The sequence below is a fragment of the Microtus oregoni genome, unplaced genomic scaffold (genome assembly GCF_018167655.1).
Source record: "Microtus oregoni isolate MIOR12 unplaced genomic scaffold, Mior012 000028F_ref0000031, whole genome shotgun sequence".
Classification (NCBI taxonomy): domain Eukaryota; kingdom Metazoa; phylum Chordata; class Mammalia; order Rodentia; family Cricetidae; genus Microtus; species Microtus oregoni.
In genome coordinates, this window is record NW_024543087.1 from 26,388,695 (window position 1) to 26,414,923 (window position 26,229).

A 26,229-nucleotide genomic window follows, 5' to 3' on the forward strand; every position below is an offset into this window, starting at 1 on the left:
ATATTGTAGCACCCAAAGGTGCTCGGAGCTGAGGAAGGGACTCCTGCTGTGGGGAAACTACAAACCCTCTCTCTGAACACATCTGCTTTCAACAGGGAGTCAACCAACTAAGCAAGGAGTTTCATGCAACCCGTAATGACAGAGATTGGTACAAAGGGCTGAGACGTTATGTTAGTCATTTCAGGCCCAACTCAACAGCTTTCCATGAACCGCTTCCACACTTAGCACATTCAAAGTCATCTGCCCATGCCTTTGCTTGAGCGCTTGCTGTATTGTGTCACCGTCGGGTCGCACACATATTCCTACTAAATTTTATAGTGCCTAACTCAGAGGAAACTTCCATACAATTTGAGGAGAAAAGCCATGAGTAAAAGAGAATCTACATTTATTGAATGCCTACTGTGTGCCTCTGTAGACGCTCACAGAGATTATCTTCCTTACTCTTCACAATTACCATAGCAGAGTGGGTGTAACATCTAACACACATGGATGAAAGTATATCCCAGGCATAGTGAGGTAAGGCCCCAGAAACCTACGACTGAGAAACTGGAGGGAAGATTTTATTGTGAACACAGATGTCTTGTCCTTTGGAAGAATGAGTGATCGCTTTGATCATCATGTTATTTGGGTTCCTTTTTTGTTTCAGTGGTCCCGAGCATCGCCACAGTGGTCATCATTATCTCCGTGTGCATGCTGGTGTTCGTTGTGGCCATGGGTGTCTACCGAGTTCGAATTGCCCACCAGCATTTTCTCCAAGAGACTGAGGCCGCCAAAGAAGCTGAGATGGATTGGGATGACTCGGCCCTGACGATCACAGTCAATCCTATGGAGGTGATGCTCTCTGGAATGTGGGCTTGGGGTGGGGGTGGGAGCTTCTCCTGCTAATTGACTGGGCTCGTCTTCTGCCCCGATCCCGGATCCAGACTCCTCCTAGTCTAATGAGTCCCATTTCCGGTGATTCTCTTTTTTTTTTTTTATTTTTTTTATATAATAATTTACTACAAGTTTCCACCTCCTCCCAGCCTCCCATTTCCCTTCCCCTCCTCCCACCCTTCTCCCCCTCCTCCCACCCTTCTACCCCTCCCCCCACTCCTCTCCCCCTCCCTCTCCAGTCCACAGAGCAGTCCAGGTTCCCTGCCCTGTGGTAAGTCCTAGGTCCTCCCCCCTCCGTCCATATCTAGGAAGGTGAACATCCAAACTGGCTAGGCTTCCACAAAGCCAGCACATTAAGTAGGATCAAAACCCCGTGCCATTGTCCTTGGCGTCTCATCAGCCCTCATTGTTCGCCATGTTCAGAGAGTCCGGTTTTATCCCATGCTTTTTCGGTCACAGTCCAGCTGGCCTTGGTGAGCTCCCAGTAGATCAGCTCCACTGTCTCAGTGGGTGGGTGCACGCCTCGTGGTCCCGACTTCTTTGCTCATGTTCTCCCTCCTTCTGCTCCTCATTGGGACCTTGGGAGCTCAGTCCAGTGCTCCAGTGTGGGTCTCTGTCTCTGTCTCCATCCATCACCAGATGAAGGTTCTATGATGATATGCAAGATATTCGTCAGTATTGCTCTCGGATAGGGTCATTTCAGGTTCCCAATCCTCAGCTACCCAAGGAACTAACTGGGAACCTCATGTTGGGCACTTGGGAGCCCCTCTAGGGTCAAATCTCTTGCTCACCCTAAAGTGGTTCCCTTAACTAAGAATTGTGGTTCCGTGCTCCCCTATCCACCTTTCCTTTATCCCAATTCTCCTGATTCCCCAAGTCCCCCCTCCTTCCCTTCTACCTTTTCTCTCCCCATCTCCCCTTACCCCCATCCCACCCCACCCCCAAGATCCTAATTTTCTCCCCGGCAATTGGGTCTACTTCCCTTAGCCAAGAGGATAACTATATGTTTTTCCTTGGGTTCACCTTCTTACTTAGCTTCTTTAGGTTCACCTATTGTAGACTCCGCGGCCCTAATTTATGGCTAGAAACCAATTATGAGCGAGTACATCCCATGTTCATCTTTTTGGGTCTGGGACACCTCACTCAGGATAGTGTTTTCTATTTCCATCCATTTGCCTGCAAAATTCGAGAAGTCATTGTTTTTTACCGCAGCGTAGTACTCTAGCGTGTATATATTCCATACTTTCTTCATCCATTCTTCCATTGAAGGGCATCTAGGTTGTTTCCAGGTTCTGGCTATTACAAATAATACTGCTATGAACATAGTTGAACAAATGCTTTTGTCATATGATAGAGCATCTCTTGGGTATATTCCCAGGAGTGGTATTGCTGGGTCCAGGGGTAAGTTGATCCCGAATTTCCTGAGAAACCGAAACACTGACTTCCACAGTGGATGGTAATGCCTCCAGAAGATCCTTTATTGTATAGGATTGTTTTGGCTATCCTGGGTTTTTTGTTTTTCCATATAAAGTTGATTATTGTCCTCTCAAGATCTGTGAAGAATTTTGATGGGATCTTGATGGGGATTGCATTGAATCTATAAATAGCCTTTGGTAGAATTGCCATTTTTACTATGTTGATCCTCCCAATCCAAGAGCAAGGGAGGTCCATCCATTTCCGGTGATTCTCTTATCTCTGCTTCTTCAGTCCTCTCGACATGAGCAAGCCCTATTTCCCTATGATCTGTGTTCTCTAATTTATAATGTGCCATCTTTCTTATCCCACAAACATAGCTAGAATTTTCTTAAAGCAAGTAGTCGTTCAGTGTCTATTCCTCTCCCCCACTGTCGTTCAGAGCTGACGAACACTCAGGAATTTAATATTGAACTCTTGATTAGCTAACAGTGCAAATTAGGTGGCCTACAGAGCTCACTTACAGGCTTGGAATAAGTTAAAACAAAAGCTCAGCAACAACACCTGCCATTTAATAAGGGCCCCTTTAGCTAGACACTGCACCAGATGGTCTGTATACCTAAGCACCATGTGAAGTGGAAAGCATCACCCTCATTTACCAAGGTGGGAGCTGAGAGAAGAGTGGTGCCATGTTCAAATGCATGCAGCCAGCATTCAAAGTCAAGGCAGTACAATTCTGAAGCTCCCTGGATTTCGGTTGTCCAGGAGCCCCCAGAAGCCATCTATGACCATGTGAGGGGGCTGGTCTATATATCTTCCTATCATTCCTTTGGCACACAGATGCCGAGTCTGGAAGACACAAGCCCAGAGAAAGTCATAGGGAAATAATAGAGATGATCGTTGCTGACTGGTTCCAGTTCTACTCGCAGCTCATCCCCTGCTCCTGTTTCACGGCCAGCATGGCACAATTTCTTTAAGTATGCACTTCCATCCTCAAAGAGACTAACTTTAAGTGTAAGAAGCAGGAGCAATCTGAGGAGCAAACAGTGTGCCTCAAAGGGGCAGACCCAGTCAGGCCAGCTCTTGCTGAAGCTCTACTGTGTAGACTCTTGGGGGCCTGCCATTCATCAAAATAGCTATCATTAGGGGACACTAATGTAAGGAAAACCTCGTAGGAAGGGTTTGGAGGAGACAGAAGTGGACAGAAGATAATCTAAAGAGCCACAGATAATCTACGTAGCCACACAAGGCAACATATCGCTCATGGCCTGAATTGCCAACTCAAAACATAAACCCAGAAAAAAAGGATGTTGCTGCAATCACCACAAAGCTGTCAGAAGGGAAAATGGAACTGGAGAGGGTAGCGTGCAGTTTTAATTCACAAATTATGGCATAAGGAGGCAGGCAGGGAAAGTGAGGACCTAAACTTTGGCCTTTGCAAAAGAATAGTTTCTCATTACAGTACACCCGCACCTTGGCTTAGACAACCTTCTATTTCCAGGGATACGAGGTTCCCACATGGAAAGGTGTCCAAGATTAAGCATGATTGTACCCCTGGGAAGCAAACAGTTAAGATCGGAAAGTTCTAATTAAAGGATCTGAAAGATTCAGTAGGTGACGTTGTTGGTTAAATGCCCATCTCGTCAGTGACACTAATACGTTACCTTGACTATGTGTCCTGGGATTTGCTGCTATTTTAGACCTTTATCTGACTTTCTGACTTTCCTCTACCAAGTCTCTTTCCCAGAGATCCTATCTAGGCAGAGTAAGGGGTTTAGCTTTGAGTTAAATGAATCCCAAGAGTCTTAAGTCGTTGCTGCACAGAGCTCCCAGGGGACCCTGCCCAGTCCTTGATGTATATTTCATTTGTCCTTGGCGTCCAGAAACATGAAGGACCAGGGCATGGGGAAGATGAGACTGAAGGAGAGGAAGAAGAGGAAGCAGAGGAAGGTGTGAGCTCCAGCAGCAGCGGCTCTGACGACAGCGAAGAGGAAGAGGAGGAAGGCACCGGCAGAGGCAGACATGGGCAGAGTGGCACGAGGCAAGCCCAGCTAGAGTGGGATGATTCCACTCTCCCCTACTAGCTCCCACAGCTCTGCTGACCAACCTGTGTGCCCCTTTTGTAAAGCCCAACCCAATGTATACCCAAGCCTGTCACACTCGCCTCTGATTTCTATGACAGGTCTGGGAAGGACATCGGCTTCCCGGAATCTGCCCTCTGTGGTTTGGGTACTGCTGGTGTCCCAGCCGTAGGGCAGTTCCAAGAGCCCAGTGTCACCGTCAGTGAGGACTTCAGGATGGTTCCATTGTCCTGTAGCCCTCACTGCCCTGGGATCACCCAGAATCCTGTCACTCACCCAGTCTACAGAGTTCTGAACACATTCTTTTCTGCAGGGGAAAAGTCCACCTTTGTCACTTACCACCCCAAAGTTAGTGTTCTCAGACTCCTTGGGTTGTAACTCACTGTGTATGTACTTAACTAAACAGCCTTTCTCCACCTACACCAGCAGGTCCTCCCTAGGTTTGGTCTCCAGGTTGCTTTTTACAGGGAGGGCAATGGAATCTCATAAACCTAAGGTCTTAGAGCTGAAGAATTGAAAAGAAAGCCTTTGTTGAGGCAGAATTGAGTTTCCAGGGAAGGGTTCATAGGATACCTGTACATGGACAAACACCACACACAAACACACACATACATACACACACACACACACAGAGTTCCTAGCTTTGAGAGCCTTTTCTTTTTACTTCTTTCTAAGACTACATAAACTAGTATAAAAAAGTTCAAAACCAAAAGTTAGTTGGTCTTTGACCATAAGTAGCATGGATCCTCATCAAAGGGCTTACTGACCAGCATTCGGACCTGCCTAGGGATGCCTGGGTAAGTGGGGTGGCCCTGTCGGGGGCTATCACCAAACAGAACCTCGGGGCCCAGGAAGCATGTCACACAGGCACTGCTCGGGTGACAGCTTAAGTTTGGCTATTGTCAGGAGCCCGAGAAAGGACTATTGGGGTGACCCAGCAAGGTTCATAGTGGCTGGAAATCTGCTTTGACAGTGGGTTGATATGGTTGGACTCCCCTAGATAAGGGCAGCCTGAAGGTTGACAAGGCTGCCACCACCTAGCCTGTGGTCCTTTATCTCCTAGGTTACTGTTTTCTCTCGAGGAAATAACATCATTTTCAGATGTAAGTGGAACAAATATGGGCTCTCGCAGCCTGCAATGGAAGTTGGGAAATTTAACTGCTAGTAATTCAAAGCGTATTCGTAATAATAGCAGCTGCTTCTTTCTTCTCGTAAAAGGAGGGACGCTTTGAATAGGGGGCAAATATATCAAAACCCTAATTTCTTTTTCTTATTTTAATAAGGAAGACTTTTCCATCTCCATTCTAACATGGGCACTTCATGAGGAGAATTGTTGCTATAGTAACTGGTAGACAATCTTTTGCGGCCAAGAGAATAGCAGGCAAGAATGAAGGCTGTGGCAAGGGCCCCACAAGGCTTTGAAAACATGTTTGCTCCAAACACCTTGAGCTCCTCTTGTTCTCAATCTGTTTAGGCCATCCTCCTCATCCCACTCTTCCCCAGGCCCATCCCAAAGTGGCTCTGTCCCCGTCCACTGTCAGTTTCTCGTCACATAACTTTGGGGTTGAACTAAATATTCCCCCATGCCATTCAACAGAACATTCGGAGAGTGGCTGGGACTGATGTCGTCCAGTCCTCTGCTCAGCCCTCTGGGCAGTGAGGATCCATGCCAGGTCTCTGCCAGCTTCCAGCTGGAGAGATCTACCGCATGCTGTAGTTCCGTCTCCTGGAGCGTTTCATGCACACCTTCTCTTTCTTGAGCCTCCAAGTAACCTTGGGAAATATTTGAGAAATCTGTTAGGGGGTATGTTTCTGGGCTGAGTAAACTGAGGTTCAGAGTCAGTGTCCTGCTCAGAGTCCGTTCAGAGGTATAGACTTCCCTTTGCTCCCAGTCGAATTAACATACGTTCCTGGGTACCCAGTATGTGCTAAGCACTCTCCAGTGGGGAGGGCATGAAGCTGAAGGAGACAGGCCTTTCCCCATAGAGGACCTGAGAGTTACAGAAGACACACAAACAAGCCTGGGAATTACACAGGAGAAAGGAGAAGGAAGTGACAGAAAACACAGGGTGAACAGGGACACATTTACCAACTCAATCGGTGCCCTAATTTTTCTTTCTTGGAAGAAACTTGAGATTTTATATTCATTGCTGGGAAATAGACACATCTCTCATGAATTACCCCCAATCAAATGCCCCTTTTCTGTTAAGCACTTTCTGTACATTTACAAGGGGAAAAATCTACAGGACCAGTTAGGGCTTCCCAATCCCATTATTTAAATAAAAAGACATTCTTCAGTCAGGCATTTTAGAAGCTACTGAATTCTCCCAAAATTATGGCAGTAAAGGGAACACTTTGTATGTTTAAAACCAATCCTTTTTGAATGAGATTTTGATTGCAAATATTTAAGTCTAGGGTTTATGAGAGTGCTTTGTTCTGCTCTGACTTTTCAGTTCCAATTGGGTGGAAAGCTGTTCTCGTGCCCCGGGCTACCTCTTGTGGTTGCATTGCTCATTCGTGGTTAGGTGAACTGTTTGGAGTATTAGAAGACCTTTATGTTTTGTATGAGGTGGAGGAGGGGAAAGCAGATGGAGGTTAGGAAGCATTAGGGTAAACCAGCAAAGATGTGTCAATGCAGGAGGCATTTGGTGGCTGGACTTATTTGCAGGGAAATGGTGATAACAAGAAACGAAAGCCTTTCCCTCCTCTGGCAGTGCACAAGGTCATTCTATATGCCAACTCCAAAGCTGAGGCATCTAAATGATGCTACTGGGGCCAGAGGCATTTATCCTGTTCCCAACACTCACTTGTTATCTTGGGTAAGATCAAGGAGGGGTTGTGTCATAAAATAACCAGGTTTAGCAGGCATCCAGGTAAGTGGTAGGTAACGGCATATGCCTTCCACCAGATATTCTGGCCAAAAGTGTAAGATGTTAATCACACTGGCATTTCTCAGGCTCTGTAGGGTGGTTTTTTGAAACCCGAACTCCCAGATGATTTGGACACTCTGTGACTTCTCAGGGACAGATGAGCAGTCAAGGAGAGGCAGACTCAGTCCCAGGAGAAGCAGCTGATTGGTTTGGCCACAGACTAGTCCATTGGTTAGCTGGCCAAATGGACAACCTGAGTCTGCTATTCAGAGCTTGGAAATAGGTTGAGCCTGAAAACAGGTAGACCGCCATGCTCAGGCAACCTAAAAGACAGAGAGGATGAGAAAAAGGAGGATGAGGTTAGAAGAGACAGCACAGAGTGGGTTGCCCCACTGGAGAAAAGCCATTAAGCCCATTGAAGAAGTCTCTCCAGGAAAGCTGATTGTATTCTAACAGATTTAAACAAATACTATCAGTCTGGCCAAGGCTCCAAGTCACACAGAAGCAAAATCTGTGATTTCTGTGAGAACTTTCTTCAATTAGCCATCCGTCTGCCACGCTTAGTTTAGACCATGGGTTCTCAGGTTATCAAGGGAGTCTTCCAGGGACCCGGAGTCTCTATGAAGGCGACCTCTGCTAGTGCCCCCTTCCCATGCATCAGAGATCAACAGCTTATGTCTGGAAAGATCCAGAAAGGAGAGACTTAGGGCAGTAAGCATTTGTTCTCTCTGTTGCTCCTGTTGAGTCCCACCTTATGGCATGAAAGAAGCCACTGGCAATACCCAAACAATGAGACTTTCCAATTCATTTCTCCATCAGCTTCCCTGGAAAGTTGATTTATGAAAAAAAAAAAGAGGAAATTTGAACTCATTGAATTCAATTCATGTCATAAAGCTTTTACTCTCTTTATTTCTCATTTCCCACACAAAACTTAGCCTGCAAGACATTGAGAAAACTAGCCACCAGGTAAATCCATGTGAGTACCCACAATACACAGGAAGTAGCCCTCCATTTCCCAGGAGAAAAACTATACCAGCGTGCCTAGTGGACGGTGCCTTGAATTGAACAGCTGAAAAACACTAGGCTCTTCCTGAAAACTCTCTGAGAAGTTCACGGAATATTGGAGAAAAAATAAATAAATAAATAAATAAATAAATAAATAAATAAATATGCGAACCAACAGAAATCCCACTTGTTATTTTTGAACTGATCAAATCAGACAAATATCCCCAAGGGTCGGATGCCTTGGACCCAGGGAACTGGCTAATCACTGAGCACTGACTATCTCCTCTGCTGAAGCAGGAGCTAACTCCCCAGGCTCAGCACCTTCCCAGCAGGGCTCAGTCCATAATGATTTCCAAGCAGAAGTGTTCATTATCTGGGACTGATTTTCATTTCAGCCCTGTTCATGTCTTCGCTCTAAAAATGATCCTAAAGACCTGTGGCTGTTTGAATCAATAGCAACACAATCAGCAGAAAGCCCTACCCGGCACACTGCAAAATGAACCGTCTTCTTGCCTCCGTGACTCGATATTAGCAGCAAAGAAAGGAGTGCTTTTTCTTAATCATCTCCCCCATTTAAATTAATCAGATTGGCTTTGCAAAATAAATAAATAAATATAAATAAAAATGGGAGGGAACAAATCTAATTCTTTAGAAGAATTTGCCAGTGAATTGTAGAAGATGTTCACATAACATGTAGCCTCTGGGGTTTCCCAGACTCTCCTGCAATGTGCTCAGGCAGTTGTGATGGCGCAGGCGTCTCCATCTGGGCCAGACATTTATCGAGGCTGACAAGCCAAAGCCCTTGGCACGGTTTAATTTTCATGTAACCGCTTTCCGTTGTCCAGCTGCAGGGAGAGGAAATGAGCAATGCCAGCTTAGAAGTCAACTCCAGCACCCTCGTTTGACTGTCTTTATTTGTTCTGCGTTAGCTTCCTTCCAACACTGGTGGAAAGGGAGAGTTGGTTTTAGAGGAGCTAGGGCGTAGGACCAAGCTTGACTTTGTCCCATGGTAACAAAGGACACAGAAAGGACCTCCACAAGCTTCTCAGAGAACAGTCAGATGGCTGCTGTGTCAGTCTGTTAGCCGATGGGAGTCTCTGTGGTTGTGTTCAGCCAATTCAGCAAGTCCTCTCTGAGCACCCGTGAGGGCTAGACTCAAAGTTGGGGCATGGGGAAGAGAGATTAAATGAAACAGAGATTTGCTTGTGAGGATCCCCGGTCTTGTATGCCAGAGGCGTCCACAAGCAATTAGGATGGTCAGGGGTAGAATATAATTGCTTTGCAGTCACCTGCTTGAAGTTAGATGGCAGGAAAGATCCTAGGGGTGCTGAAGGGCCTCTATGAAAAGACAGAGAAGATCTTTAGGGAAGTGAGCACTGTGCTCTGCAATGCTCCTTCATTATCAGGGTTTAGATCGCTTATAGAAGAAAGCCTTTCCCTCCATGCCCAAATAATATGACTGATGGCTGAGATTTGGTAAAACTAAGACAGAGGACGTCCTTACGTAGGAGCCGCAGCCAGGCAGAGCGGACAGGTTATGAACAGGGCGGGGGGGGGGGGGGGGGGTGTAAGAGGGTGGGAGGCTGACAGCCAAAGCCAGCCTGATGTGAGCATCCTCACATGAAGGCCGGAGCTCTGAAGGCTCCGCGGAGGTTTGCTCACCATGTTGCCCAGGTCCAGTCCTCTGGCTGTGTGATTTGCAAGGTGAGGACAGCAGCCATGGAACTGGGAAGGCAAACTCCCCAGGTGAGGTTCAGCAAACTGTGTTCTCTAGTGTGCTGCTCAGGTAGTCCAGGGGTCGAGAACCGCTGCTGTGGAGGAAGAGACCAGCGTCTGCTAGCATTGGGAGGGACTGCTAACAATCGGAGAAAATAACAAGCTCCTACTACAGTCCGAGAGGAAAACAGAGCAGGGCCCCAATTCACACCCCTGGAGCAATAATTTCAAAGAACCGAGTCCCAATTCCAATTTCTCTCCTCTGCCTGGGTGTGAGGCGATCCCTGCCCACATGCCCCTTCTACAGTAAGGAGGGACACTGCCTAGGAGGGCTGTACTGAATTCACCCAGCCCCAGGGAGGCCACCTACCCAGCTTGCCCAGTTCCTGGCCTATAAAGCCTGTTTTGTGTGGAAGCAAAGAGGCTGCAGGGAGGAGCCCAGGCCACTAGGAGGCCACTTTGCTCTCTGCGTGCATCCCGGAGAACAGGGTCCTTCAAGGACACTCCCAGGTTGCTACATCACTATTCATTTGTAATGAGACTGGGGGAATGCAGTCACAAAGCAAACACTAAATTGGATGGGGAAAGGATTGCTTCTCTTGACAGGACAGTAAGCCATGTTACTAAAAATAGAAAAAAAACCTAACAGCCAAACCAGCAGCTTTATCTACAATGGGAATCTCATTCCTGTAGTCTAGGTAAGCACCAGGCCCCAACCATTGCCCTTTGCTTGAATGACCAGATACCTGGGCCTGATTTCCAGCATAAGATCTATGGTACAAGCACCATAAACCCTCAGCTGGAACTCCTTACTGTTTTACCAGTTACCGTGCCTGTGACCTAAGTCTACATATCGAAATCTCAGGGTCAAGGTCAGAGGTGAGGGCACATAAGCCAAGAGACCCCATTGTGCTCAGAAACGTCCCTCCTCACAGATGCTTCCCTGAGCCCCCTAAGGACTCCAAAAGGAGCCTGAGACTACACATCTTTAAAAAGTTAGAATCTACCCTTTTCATTAAGTAGAAGAAATGGGAGCGGAGGAAAAAAATGTAGGACATGCCTGTTATTTACCTGTGGGAAGCAAGAGAAAACCAAGTAGAGGAAATTTTCTTTTACAGCCTGGCCTCTCAGAGTGAAATCCCCGCTGACAACACTTCTGTCCCGACAGTTAAGGCAATTTTGTGTTTCCCTTACACACCAGCCATTTGCGACGAAGGCCTCGGAAGGGACAGAACAGAAAGAGATGGAAAGTATTCCTGGAAGCAGGATGCTCATTGGCAGGTTTGTTCAGGCAGGGCAAGGAGACAGTTCGCCCTTGGAGCAGGAGATCAGATCCAGCCAGGGTATTGGGGGAAAGGAGAGACCACCCAGGAAGGAGACAGGTGGTGCAGTCAACAAGCAGAATATATGAACCGATAGTTCTGAGCTAGTGACATGGTAAGCCTGAGGTAGCACCACCCCCAAGAGTCCCAGTCTACCTTCCCAGAATACCCTAGAAAACAAGACCTATGGAATCAGTATAGACCCTCCCTACGTTTCCTACCTCCACTTGCCTCTTCCCTAAGCAAGAAAAAAATAACTGATGTGTCCCAGGACCCTGGTCCTGCACTGAGGATGTAACCAACCAATCATGTGCTACATCATGGGCTCAACAGATATTGAATCAAATAGAGTCCCAGAGATCATCTGGCCTCAGAGTAGGAGTATGGTTTGAAGTTAAGATGCCTGTTGGAGAAAGACTCCTCCAGCCCAGTTTTAGTGTTATCAGTTGTCGTTTGCAAAGTCAAGAGTGGGAGAAGAAGAGAAGGGGGAAGGACAGGTGACAGCCGACAGGAAGGGAATTCATTGGACCTGTTGAAGTATCCCCCCAAAGCCAGGAGCAAGCATAGCTAGGTCTTGATGAGCCCCATTTGTTCTACCCCATGGATCATGGGACTGAGGAAATGGAGCCTTCAATTTGTTAATAAGCCTCTGATCAGCTATGCCGTGGCAGAATTCATCACTGTGAAGCTCAAGTCCCGAGAGTCTAACGAGAAGAGGGCAGCAGACAGGGGAGGCTCCAGCATGCAGGTGGTGTGTATTAATCCCAGGAACAAAATCGTGTTGGCTTTAATGTCTGTTTGCTTTTATCTGGGAATGAAAACGCACCTCTGTTACCTGGACCTTTTATACTGAGCATTTCGGGAATAGACATGGCAAGCAAACACATAACTATTGAGGGTTCTTTTCCCCAGCAGAACGAGCTGTCAGAAGACGAAGCAAAGAGGTAATATCTATCTGCAAAGGCAGAGAATCAGCCCGCGGATTTTAGGTCAAGACTCAAGCACTCCTGTGGGAAAGGGATGAGGGTGGACAAGAAGGTAGCCTCTGCCCTCTGGAAGGATTCCTGGGGCAGGGGTTAAGGGAGTTCAGTGGTATCCATGAGTCACATAGCCTAGTAAAATGCATGCATTCACCATGAGGCAAAAGCGCATCAGTTCTGGCCATCAGGGAATGCTGGGGTGTGACTCTCACCACTATGCAATCTCCATGATACAGCCTGGAGGAAATATTGATGGCACTCTCACAGGAATACTCCCGAGGGTGGAAACAGAGCATAAGTTTTGGGGAAAGGAAGTTAGTTATGGCACCCAAGTAAATTGCTTGTAACGGAAGGGAAGAAATGTTGACCGAGAAGGCGATGGAGTTGGAGAGGGAACAAGTTGATTAGGAGCGATAGAAGGGGGAGCAACCAAGAAGCGAGGGTACTGCTCTGTGCTTACACTTACATTCATGTGTCAAAGGAATCATGGGTAAGTGTAACCATGTAACCACAGAGGCAGTCACTGCAATGGTTTTACAAGTCAGAGCCCCTTGAAGTGGATGACAGATCAGTCTGCCTGCCAGGTTGCTGTATGATCTGCTTCTGAGAAAGAGCAGTTGGTGCTCTAAGCTGGATGGGCATGGCTGGGCGTTGGAGCAAACTAGGTGGAGAATAGAAAGAAGAAAGCTTATATAGATGCTGGCTGTACCCAAGGAAACCTATAGTTACTAGAGCAGAGTTTGTTATGTTATTGCGTGGGCATTGTAATGTATGTAAGGAGGCGTCGTAATGATACGATGGGCCATTAGTTTAAGGAATTAGAATATTAAGTATAAGATACCAGACATAACTAGATGAAGGGATACTGATAATATATATGTATGTACATATATGCATATCTATAAGATGGAAATGAGATTTATAAAGAGAGGTCATTAGTCCCAACAGATTTTAATCCTCCAGAAGCCTTAGGTTATTCTTATTGTTATTTGCTTTTAGCTCTCAAATCCCTGGAAAAAGCACCTGGAACACAGCAGGAGTCGTAAACATTTGGAAGTGAAGCACGTAGCTTGTCCCTACTTGGTGAAGACAGATCACAAAACCCCATATTGACTGAGCCATACAGAAGCAGGTTGACCACACACTTCTCCTAGCTTACAGACGCCTTTGTGAATTCCCATTAGTCCACGCAGTACTCAGACAGCTACAGACACTGGGTCTGGATCTCTGGCAGTGAACAGTGACAGTGGCTTACACACATTTAGAACTATCTGAATAATACCTGCAATGCTGTTTCTGCAGGATAGAGTCTGCCCACCCTACCATTGTCTCTGCCTTTCCCTATGGACTTGATAGGTACTATTGAATCTGCCTTCTTCAGTCATGATGTTGGGATGAAATATAAAGATTCTGGGTATAGTCAATCTCAGGCCCTTCCCTCCTCCCATCTCTGGAGATGATGTCACCATTTAAAAACGTTGTGTGAGAAGCCTGTTTGTTTGAGCCTGTTGAGCCTGTTCCTCAACCTCAGTGATGGGAAAGGCCTGAGACAGGCTGCTTGCTCTACTGGAGCCTCTCTGGGGTCCACCCTGCAGAGAGACAGAGCACCCTCATTTATGGATCTCCCCTTCCACCCACTCCTGACTGGGCAGTGGCCATTAGGCCTGTGCAGCTGGTGTGTCTATAGCCAGAGCCAGCTTCACCTGGGGATTATCCAGCGTGTTCTTGGCACACATGTTCTGAGCCACTTGAGCTGCCTCCAAGAATGAATCTTCTTAGTCTACAAATGTATTTATTTGGTAACTATGCTACTGTGTGTGTATGAGTCTGATACAATGCAAAAGCTTTGAAATGTCTTATTAAAAGGACTTGTGAGTTTATAGAAAATTGAATCTAACTTCAGAACAGCGCGTTATATTGTCGGTCAATAAGGTTGACCAGCCACAGGGGACCCAAGGAAAACCTTACCCTCCCACTCCTTTCCTTGGTCCCTTCTCCCTGCCTAATTGCCCTACCAGAGTCTAACTGATGCAGAGTGAAGGATGCTGAGAGTGTACATGTACATAAAGATTTAATAGAAAAATAAACTCTGGGAGAATCAGTTGAGTTTCTTCCCATGGCTGTGATCTTATCATGCCCGAATCCCAAACTCTAAATTTCTAACAGTTTCGATTCTTGCAGTTTCTGAGTAATTTGTTAAATGCCTATTCAACACAGACAGATATTTATTTTCAGCCTTGGCTTGTAAATGCCTACAAACTGATTCATGTTGGTGGTCGTTATGACACTTCTGTGAATTGGTGAATAAATATGATTTTAGAATTTCACAGTAAAGATGACTTCCGAGGGTTTCATTGTCCAGACATGCAGTGGGACGAGAGGCTGAAAACTGCTCTGACTGGATCAGCATCACTGGGGCTCTGACCTGGATCCACGTGGGTGAGAGCGACCTGGTGAATGTGACAATGGTTGACCCCATACGACTGACTTCTGAGCCCCCTGTGATATGAGACCTGAGCCTGGCGGTGTTGTCACGGGAGATGGCTAGCATAGTGATCTCAGCGCGATGGGGTGTTTATTGGAGACCAGCGAATTGCTGGAGCTATGAACCCTGAAGTAGCTTATTCTTCCTGGTAACCATGAGACCCAGAGGAATCCAGAGTATTTCCTCAGACAAGAGGTTGTGAGCATGGCGCTGTAGCTGGATTTATCTTTGAGCTGCCAACCAGCTCTCAAATAAAGACATGGAGATTTAATATTAATTATGAATGCTCAGACTTAGCTTAGGCTTGTCCCACTAGCTCTTTTAACTTAAGACCTTGAAATGTCTTCTTAAAAGGACTTATGAACTTATAGAAAATTGAATCTAACTTCAGAACAGCTACTGCCCATCTATGTTTTGCCTCAGGGCTTTTTACCCATCTTTAATTCTGTACACCCTACTTCCCTGCTTCCTCTGTGTCTACCTGACTGACCCCTGGAGTCTCCTTGGCATCTCTTTTTCTTTCTTCTTCAAGACTAAATTCCTCTTCCTACTTACTCCCTCTGCCCGGAAATCCGTCTATGTCTCCTCCCTCACTATTGGTCATTCAGCTTTTCATTAGACCAATCAGGTGCCTTAGGCAAGCAAGGTGAAACAGCAACACATCTTTACATAATTAAACAAATGTAAAACATCTTTGCATAGTTAAACAAATAATTCTACTACATGGCCCTTCCCCTTTTTTGAGCCGTCCCTTTCCACCATGCTGATGTGCCCATAGATACAGGTGACACTTAGGGCCACCTTGGCACAGGAGCTCACAGTGTTGAGCTCCCTCTCACTATCCAAAGACAGTGGAGATTCAGAACACGTCCCTAAGATTCTAGATGCTGCCATTACCAGATATCCCCTCCTAGTTTCCTTCATTTTTATTAATTAATTGACCAATTAATTTTTCCCAGGCCAATCACAATCCCCCTCCCTCTCTCCTCTCTTCCCAATCCCTTCCCCCAACCCCCATCTACTAACTCTACTTTCTCCAGAAAAGTTCCTGCCATCCATGTCCATTAGCCAGCCATTCTCCCTCCGAAGTTTCTGTTGAGCCAACACAAGGCTAAGCACCACCCTTCGGTTGAGTGTCAGAGGGAAGGAGGGAAAATTCAAACAAAATATCCTTGGGCAGCTGGAGAGATGGCTCAGCGATCAAGAGCACTTGCTACTCTTCTAGACCTGAGTTCTGTCTACATGAAGATTCTCACAACCATCTATAGCATAGTCCCAGGGGATTTGATGCCCTTTTCTGGCCTCCACGGGCACCAGGCACAAATGTGGTAGACATGCAGACATGTGAGCATAATACTCACACACATAAAATAAAAATAATTGAATATTTGTTTAATGTCCTTGGAAGAAGAATTAGCTTGTTTACCTCGTGGTTAATAAAATACCTGACAGGGACAACTGAAGGGAAAGGGTTGCTTTGGCTCCCAATTTTGTAACGTTCGGTTAAAAAAAATCCTTAAAAAATCTTAGTTCCATGTACCTGGACACGACAATGGGACAGCAGAAGAGATGTGTACTTTGTGATCAAGAGGTCCAAAAATAATACATCCCCATGGACACATCCAAAGTGACCTACTTCCTCCAGTTCAGCTCTAAATTCCCAGAGCGTCACTCAAACAGTGCAAGCATCTGGGGTCCCAAGCATTCAGATAATGAGCCTATGAGGGGCATTACAAATTCAAACCACAACAGGAGCTTTAGTGGCCTATAGAAGACGCTGAGCACAACAAGCTGCCTGTCATAAGAGGCATTCTTGCTTTCCTCACACCCTCACGGGGCCCGTCTGACTTCCCACCAGTCCTTGCTGCCTTCCTCTCATCTTCCTCCTCAGGTGGAGGTTAAAAAGATGTGCTTTTCCTTTTCTCTGGGAAGACCAGCTTTATCATCCTCCTTTCCTCTCTTGGTGTCTAACCAAAACCCGCTTGCATCTTCCCATACCCAAATGTAGATTCTCACACATCCAGATTACTCCTACCCTCGGCGTTATTCTCACTTGATGTGAAACCAGCCTATCTGTCATGCTGAATTCTGTTTTTCCTTTTGCATCACAGAGTTAATAAAGAGATAAAGAAGCCTTGATCTGAAAAGCGGTCCTTCTCTGGTTCACCTTGGTAACTTGCACACACACCCTATCCATGGCCTTCTGTTTCAAGGTACCTTAGTAAAATCCCTTCTTCCGTATGACACCATTATCCCATGACAGTCTCTCTGCCCTTTCATTTCCTTTGTACAGGGTTGATAATGGAACATTACTTAAAGCATCCTTGTGATGATTAAATGAGCTAACGCCTTTCAATTGTCTGCCACAGTGTGCAGACCTTTGGGTAGGTGCTAAGTAAGTTTCACCACTTCCATTCAATACTCCACAGTCATACACAGTGTGGGTCACACCCTCAGCCACACAGATCTTCCTGCCTTCTCTCACCAAGTGAACTCCTTCATTCACTGGGTGGTAGATGCTCTCCTCGCCCTCTCAATGGAGACTGAAGAAAGGGAGGAAAGAAAAAGGTCAGGGGGTGACGCACACAGATTTGTTAAGGATTTATCTTGGACCAAGACTTTACCAGTATTTTCCAGTTTTTCCAGTGACTTCGGGAGAAAGTACCTTCATCCCTATTCCATAAAAGAAAAAAACTGAGCCCAGAGTGCCCAGGTCTCCCGCCCAAGGCCACGCAGCTGATGATACACAAGCATGATTTTCAGAACCCTGTGCTTGTTCCAAAATGCCTACCACCCATGCCAAGGAGTACCCCCTTTTGAGAGTCAAGTGTTGCCTTTGCAAAAGCCAAGCCTGCAGGTGCCAGGGCTGGTGACAAACGCTGTTTCCCTTCCTAGCACCTTGGAATAAAACCAGTTCCCCTCCCCAACACCAGATACAAGCTGGAAAACCCTGGTTAAATAACTGCAGTTTCAAAAATAAAAATTGCGTTAAAAATGTAAGCCACGGAATGACTAAGAGCCAGCAGGAGAGCACATTCTGTGAAAATACGCACAGAAACTAGGGCAAATGTGACATCTCCCACAGCAGTGACACCCGGAAGTGGTCTCCAGGGCCTCCCTAGACCTCCATGTCCTGAAACCTCAAAAGGTCCTGGGGGCGCAGAGCAATGTAGCATCTTCGCTCACTTATCAAGTCATTGCCCAAAGATGCCCACAGCTCCTTACGGAGGGGCCGGCTTCACAGGCTAGTGGAGGAGAGACATAAAATTAAACGGTCTCATAAATAAGCGCATAGTCGCCCTGGCTGTGAAATCCACAAAGGAGACACAACCGGAGCCATGAGCAACATCTACGGAGGAATACGTAAGAGCTCGCTGACTCTTGAGGTGATAACGGTCTGAGCCTCTAGACGCCACCAGCAACCGACATAAACTAAGACAGGGTGATCTGGAAGGATTTGGCCTTCCTCTCTGCTCTATATTTCTTCCCCGGAGGCATCGACTCCACACTCTTCCTGTGATTTCTCCAGGGCAGTCTGTCACGCCTTACGTGGTTGTCACCCCCTGAACACACAACAGTGAGTGGGGGTGCGGGTATGGGAACCTCCCACCGGGCATGGATTTTATTACTTAAGGCTATGTTGCTCACCAGCTCAAGTTGGCTCCAAGACCTCAAGGCCCTGTGAAACTAAAGGGCATGGATCCTGGCACTTCTCTTGAGCTGCCCAGAGCTCCTCCCACACCCTTGCCTTGTGGGATTCTGCGGTCCTAAGCTCATCCATGCATTCATCAGACTTAGCTAGACCTAGAGATATGGATAGCGTGACTCAATCACAAAGATGCCGGCTGCTTTCTGGAAAATGTGGCTATTCATCTACAGTACAGGTGATGGACAGCCACAAGCGGCCTCTGACAAGACTTTTAGACGCTGAAAAGCCCGCGTTGTGCATTTTCCTTTTGTGAATAAATGATAAATAATGTTTCACTTTAAACAAGTACATCAGTCCGTCACTTGGTAGGAGAGCACTACAAGGCTCTCCCTGCCCACTCTGTCTTGCTCAGCAGCTGCTAGAACACAACCGTCAAAGCCTACTTCTAACACATTTTGACCCAAACACAACTTGAAGCTGATTCTCCCACTCACAGTGGAGCCTCCCACTCAGGAAATGTGTTTGACACGGAGCAGAAGCAGAATTCTTAGTATCAAGACCTCTGGTGAGGGATTCCACAGATGGGTAGTCTGCGTGTGTGTCCGGCATGCGTGAACCAGTTTTTGCTGCCAAATTTTTCTCAACTCGTTTCGAAAATATTGTGTCTGGACCCCAGAAGGAGCGAGGCGTTCCTGAGGGTGCCTCTCTGGCTGCTGCTCCAGCAAGAAAAATAAATGTGAGGTGCCAGTTCCCAAACTACGTGCTGGCTGAGGTGAGGGAGCAGGCTGGGCATATACCATCACCCTACACCTATGCCTTCCCACACGGGAAAGGCTATTCTGGCTTCAGCAATAAGGACCTCGGGAGGATTGGTTCTGTACATGGGAAGTCTTAACCCGAGACAGATGGCTGGGAATGTATTCTCTTGACTTCAATACCCCCTGAGGAGAGATGACAGACGAGCCCAGGGGTGTCTGCCTCCTGAGTGAGAGGCACAAAAAGAAGAGACAGCCCAAGGATGTGCCTCTCAGCACCGTGCCATTTATATGTGCATTGTGTGCTTACAGAATTTACATTCTTACCCAAAAAACATTTTTCAAATTACCTCTGCTTTAGGTAAAATTAAGACCTTCAGGGCAACCATAGCATTGTTAGGTTCTGGTTCCCCGAAGTCCTGTTGTGGCTAATACATCAGAGGGACCAAGACTGAGGAAGGAAGTGGGGAGTAAAGGGGTGGGGGACAGTTGGGTGAAAGAGACTGGGATACAACAAAGCCAGCTCCCCTCCTCGCTTCCATTCCTTTATGTAAACCCAACTGACTACAAAACAGAAGACAACTCAGAAATGGTGGAAAATACTCTAATTCTTTGTCAACTTGAGAAGGACAGTAGGCACTCACACACTCACTAAGATTTTGGGGGTTTTTTGTTTGTTCGTTTTAATTAGCCACTTTCAAAAATTCGGTTAAAAAGTACATGATGATTATATAATCACAGTAATCATTCAAAATTATCACAAACAGCTGTGTATATGAGAGCCACACACAGAGAGGCAGACAGACACGGAGAATGAGAAAATGTGATTAATTAAAACCTAGAGGTTCTAAACATGAATCCACATGCCTAAGAGGGTTGTTTAACTTCTTTCGATATCATTATCAAAATCTGTGAGAGATTGCTCCCCAGCTAAAAAGGGTTCCTCAGAACCCAATAGAAAATTGAACAAAGGCAATGAATAGATGATTCACAGAAGGAACCTGAGAGATTAAAAAGCATATAAAACATTCTCAAGGCCATTGATAATTTTGCAAATGCAAATTTGGCATCACAGAACCATCAGCTTGGGACAGAGATAGTAGTGACAACGTTGGTGAGACCCAGAGACCCTTGTGCACGTCTGATGAGAACAAAGGCAAAGACCACAGTCCAGAAACGCAGGAATTCCCTCTGGTAATCCCTAGAGAAACTTTCGAGTGCTCCTAATAAACGGCCTGAAGGTGCAGCACCCTTTGCTATGCCAGGGAATCTGGACAGAAGTAATGAGTAGACAGAGTGGGTTGTGCAGTAGAGATGAGTGAGAAGTGAAGGAGACAGGCCCTCACCCAGGCCCTTCTCTGACAATTCTGCAGCCATGACAGGCTGCAGGAAAGACCTTGCAGGATGTAGGCCTCTAACTCAGCAGGATGTGCTTTGCCCCCAATCTTGTTTGATCTTTCCTAAGTTATTAAAAAAAAAAAAGAAATACAAGAAAAACCACAAGATATGCCTATATGGTAAATAACCAGTCAGAGGCTAGGCTAGCAGGCTCTGGCCATGGTTTCATGATAAAGGTAGTGTTTATTAACAAGAGATAGCAACCTCCCTGCAGTTGCAAACTAACCAATTAGTGATGTGGGATTCCCCTCTGTATGCTGTGAATATGCCTTATTACTGTTGGTTAATAAATAAGCTGCTTTGGCCTATGGAAGAGCAGAATATAGCAAGGTGGGGAATCCAAGCAGAGATAGAGAAAGATAAAAGGTGGAGTCAAGGAGATGCCATGTAGCTGCTGAAGAAGAAAGGCGCTGGAACCTTGCTGGTAGGTCACAGCCTCATAGCGATTCACAGATGAATAGAAATAGGTTAATTTAAGATGTAAGAGCTAGCAAGGAATATGCCTAAGCTATTGGCCAAACAGTGTTGTAATTAATTTGGTTTTTGTGTGATTATTCAGGTCTGGGAGGCCGGGAAACAGAAAAGCAGTCTCCATTTACCAAATATCAAAAGACAAGTGCCCCCAGCCCAGAGGTACACCAATCCTGAATCTGTTCCTGTGCAGTCTGTAGCCTGTTAGAGTCTGCTTTGCTTTACCCCCAATACATATCCTGCCCCACTGCTACTCAGGGTCTCTCCAACTCCACTGCTACATCAAATGAACGGAAGACCCAGGTTCGAACTCAGTTAAACAGATTTTATTTTTGCAACAGAGCTGGTCTCTTCACAGTCTTTGGGGATTTGGACTCTGGGTATAACAAGAAGATTCTAGACTGACACACAGAGTGGCAGTTAATTTTGTTGTTGTTTGATTTTTGTTTTTGGTTTTTTGAGACAAGTTCTCTCTGTGTAATAGCTCTGGATGTCCTGGAACTCAATTCATAGACCAAACCTCAAACTCACAGAGATCCGCCTGCCTCTGCCTCCCCAGTGCTGGGATTAAAGGTGTAAACCACAACCGCCCAGCTGGTAGTTCATGTAATGTCCTCCTGTTACCTTTTCAGGTACTCATTTTTCTAGCTCCTAGGAATGTCCAGCTGGCTGCTCTCTCTTTGGCCTGATTCCCTCTGTTCTTCCCAAGAGTTGATTCTGAGACACAGAATTGTCTTCCTGCCAATCTCTACCTTAGAGTCTGCTCATAGAAAGCCCAACATAAGACACAGCAACATGGATGGATCATGTAAGCATATTGACAAAAGAAGATAAAATATGTGATAGAAGAAGGATTTCTCTTTTTTGTTGTTTATTTTCAGACAGGGTCTCTCTGTAACTTTGGAGTCTGCCCTCTGTCCTGGAACTCACTCTATAGACCAGGCTGACATCAGACTCACAAAGATCCACCTTCCTGTCTCTGCCTCCCACGTGCTAGGATTAAAGGCATGTGCCACCACTACCCAGCTTTTTTTAAAGGTATTATTTCTTCTTTAAATGTGTTGTTATTTTTGTGGACATTTTTTGTTTGTTTATTTGTTTTTTGGGCCAGGGTTTCTCGGTGAAACAGCGCTAGCTGTCCTGGAACTATCTCAGTAGACTAGGCTGGACTCAAACTCAGAGAGAGCCATATGCCTCTGCCCCATGAATGCTGGGGTTAAAGAAAGGCATGTGCCACCACTGCCTGGCATACAATAGAAGGATTTCTAACCCAATAGTATTCAATAAAACTAATAAATGCACATAAAACTATGCATGTTCTTTAAAATGTATAATAGAAAAGACAATACTGAAGAATTGATTAGGCAAAGGAGACTAGGCAAGTAAGAATATGTCCTTCAAGAGAGACCAGTTATGGCAATGGAACATGAATCAAGGGGTTCAGCCAATAAATCCTGTTTCATCTGAGAAGGAAATTGGTACAAACTTTAGCTGATGAAATGGCAGGTGGTTCAAGGGTTTCCACAGTATTCACACAAGGTCAGAAAGGAAACACTGCAACCCACCTCCTCTAGAAAGATCTAGAACCTCACTCAGCCCACAAGCCTCTACATTTCCAGAACAGCATTTGGCTGTCAGCCTTGCTGGTCCTGAGTCACAGTATCCTTGAGTAGGCCCTGCGTGATTCATCAGAGCAGGGACCGCTGGATACAGTTTGCATTGTTTGGTGACTGCTGTATACATTTAATGGAATTAGTCTGGAACTTGTGTAATCGTGATATTCCTTCAGCAAAACTATGGAATAGAGGAAACTGTGGCTCCGTGCCTCTAAATATCAGGCACAAGCAGCATTCACCATTACCAGAAGAATCTGGGCACTGTTCGAGACTTAAATTGGCTGGGAGGCAGTGACAGTTGGATTATCACCAGACCTCCTCCCCTCCTCTTTCTTGCAAGCTTTCTTCAAGAGCTGTTTTTAACCACACAGCTGCCATTTTCATATGGAATGAGGGCACTCTAGGCTATGGAAAGTCATAGGAAGGAGGCCAACTGTTTTTGAAACTGACCTGGCAGGAGAGGAGGTAGTCTATGGAGATACTGGCTTGTGCCCTCCCCTCTTGCCATCAGACTATTGAAACAATGAACCCCAAAGACTTAAAATTTCCCTGGAACACTCATGCTGGGGGGAAGTAAAAGGAAGATGCTTTCGTGCAAATGAGGGAAGAAATGTACCTCCCAGGCAGAGATTTCACATTGGTTTGACAGCCAATGAAACCACCTCATAGGACAAAGGAGACCTTGAGACAATGGTGGATCAGTGATGGGGTACACCTTGGCCATGGTAACTAAAATATACATACCCGTGGCCCTCTATTTAAACCCCGTGTCAGTACCCCAAAGACACAGTGGTCACTGAATCTCTTCTTCACTCCTCTTCCTCATATGGCCACACTCAACAAGCCTTTCTTTCCTTTCATTGTTGCCTATTTAATTAGCGTACTGGGACCCGTGACGATGCCCACCTTGTTGGAGCTGCCGGAGCATGGGCTTTCATCCTACAAGCTCCAGTAGTGCTCCCAGCTCTGCCTCCAGAAGCTTCCTGTGAACGTCTTTACCCCACTGGCCACAGAGCAGCTTGTGGCCTTGGATGTATCAGTGAGGAGAGATGGGAGCTCTTGTGGAGAGCCACCTGGCTGTGGATTTCAAACACCCAAGTCCCAAAAGAATCAAGACACATTCTTCAGGACAAAAATGAGAGAGTCAACAATTTAGAAACTGGTAACCATAGAGCACTGGATTTACATTATTGTGATTCCTTGGATAGGCCTGTTTGCATCTGCCTGATTTCCCCTGCCAAATTACCCAGGAGTCCTTCACATTTTGTGCAAAATATAATGATGGGACACCTATGGAAGATGACCAAATTGAGTCTGAGGACAATCTAGCCAGTTCTCTTCACAGAGAAAAAATAGAACAGGAGACAAACTAGAGATCGCTTTCATGTTTGAATGTAATATTTTATTAATTCTTTGAAAATTTCATACAATATATTCTGATCAAATTCACCCTGCCCCTTCCCCAAATTCCTCCCAGATCTACCTCCATCTCCATAGAGATCACCCATTCTCATTTTATGTAGACTATTTTTTTTAACAAAAGACAAAGTCCAATTTGTGTTGTTTATATACTCCTAGGTGTAGGACCAAATGGAACGTAGTTGATATATGAGGGACCATATCCTTAAGGGAAACTGGTTTTTCCTTCCCCATGAATCATCACTATGTATATCTGTTTAGCTAGGGATAGGACTCATGAGCCTTTCCTGTTCTACTCTAGAATATTGACTGTCAGGCCTGGGTAGGCAACCACAGCTAGTGTGGGCTTCAGTGCAGAAGTCTTGTCATGTCTAGAAGATATCGTACAGCTTTGGTCCTCCCCAGTCCCTGAGCCCTGGGCATGGAGGATGCTAGAGATATCCCATTTGTGGATAAATGTGACATTTATTCTCTGTACTATGCCGTTGTTTCTACATTAGCCGCTGTCTACTACACAAAGAAACTTATCTGACGTTCAGACAGCTGCACTTATCTATGGGTACAGATGCAAATTCCAAAGGCAGTTTGATACTCTATCCATTTAGCAAAATAATAGTAGTAGGATCACACCTGGGGCCTAGAATCTCCCCCAAACAAGTGTGGAGTGGGCCTTGAATACAATCAGAAAGTTGTTGGTCACCCCCATGACATTCATGCCACTATCACACCCACGGAATTTCTTGCCATAGTTGTCATTTTGTAGTTCACAGAGTTAATAGCTGGATAAGATGGGGACCTTTCCCCTCCCCCTGCAGTCTGCCAGAACTTTCTAGTACCATGAAAGCAAGCCAGGATGGAGGAAAACTTAATGGTCAGTAACACATTCAATTTCTTCATGTACTGTGACCAAAGTGAAATCATTTTTAATATTATTTACATACTTTTATATGTCTGTACAATTTTAATTATATAAGCAATTATATTCTGCAATTCATTCTGCTTTTTATCCCCACAGCTATTTTTCATGCTGTCTGTTTAACTCAGCTCTGCCAAGTAAGTTTCAAGACCATCAGATACTTTGTAATCAAAAGGCATCATGCCTGAGGCACAAAGTCAACCTGTACTGAGCGTAACAAACTAGACAGATGTGAATCCACACTGTGTGGCTTTGTAAACCAGTGACATCTGGGTCTCCAGGCCACCACTGTTTCCACTTGATGCTACTTTCAGCTAATATTAGTTGACTGTCATTGGCAGACAGATGGATTCTTGAGACATTAGCTTCTCTATGGAAACATATTTTCTCAAATTTTTGAGAAACTGGTGAAGTTAGTGCTCTACAATACATATACATCCTATAGAACAATTAAATTTTAATTTTAAAATAATGCACAGAGATTATAAATAGAAAACTTGATTATAGAGATAAGGTTTCTCCTGAATTTCTAATATAAAATGTATAACCCGCACTTGAAATAAATATTTCTCAAAAATGTTTTTTTAAAAGTCTGTTTGAGACTTGATATGTTCTGACCACAGGGGAAATGACTAAGCACATGTTTCTTACAATCCATAAGTGATGACTCTTATCAATTCCAGCATCTCTTCAGTACTGAGAAACAAGATGCTACTAGGATTAAGCTGTGATTTAATTACACATCTTACTTTCAAACATAATCTCTTCTTAAGGGAGCAACTGATGTGCTACAGAAACTGGCAACACTTTAAGATTATACTAAGGCAAAATAATAGGAACCTAGGAAAATTATAACAATATTAAAATTTCTTCCAGGGATGAAAAAAAAATTTCAAGATGGAGAAAAAATATTATTTTCTTCATGTCTGTAAAATATGGCCAGAAGCAAAAAAGAAAGATGGGGGGAGGGAAGAGAGAGAGAAAACAGAACTATTCCAAGAAAAATATCTTAAATATTAGCTTTATTTTCTCCAAGTGAATAATTCCAAATTAGGAAATTTTTTTGTCAATACTTGTAGTTCAAAAGAAATAAAAATTGCATCATATAGTAAAAGTAGAAAATTTAACAATTCATAGTCTAATAATTTCATTATAAATTTAATGAGAAAAATGGTAAATGTAAGCTTTGTTGGAATTCGGTTCTTTATAAGTGATCGTGTTTTCTCTCTGTGTACAGTTGGTACAGAAAGAAAGACTGGA

At 45.2% G+C, this 26,229-nt stretch overlaps 1 protein-coding gene across 2 annotated transcripts in view; it reads left to right on the forward strand.

Moving 5' to 3' along the window:
* Clstn2 (calsyntenin 2) overlaps nt 1–14,594 on the forward strand; it is a 580,398-nt gene extending 565,804 nt beyond the window's left edge. Inside the window, exons 16-18 of one of the 2 annotated variants that reach the window (XM_041676753.1) lie at nt 647–831; nt 4,170–4,327; nt 13,260–14,594. In XM_041676753.1, coding sequence (XP_041532687.1) covers nt 647–831; nt 4,170–4,327; nt 13,260–13,320 — 404 coding nt within the window. In that variant the 3' untranslated portion in view covers nt 13,321–14,594. Of the gene's footprint in view, nt 1–646; nt 832–4,169; nt 9,783–13,259 lie in introns of those variants that run through there. The other variant, XM_041676754.1, reaches the window with a different exon arrangement.
* Nucleotides 14,595–26,229: the final 11,635 nt, after the last annotated feature.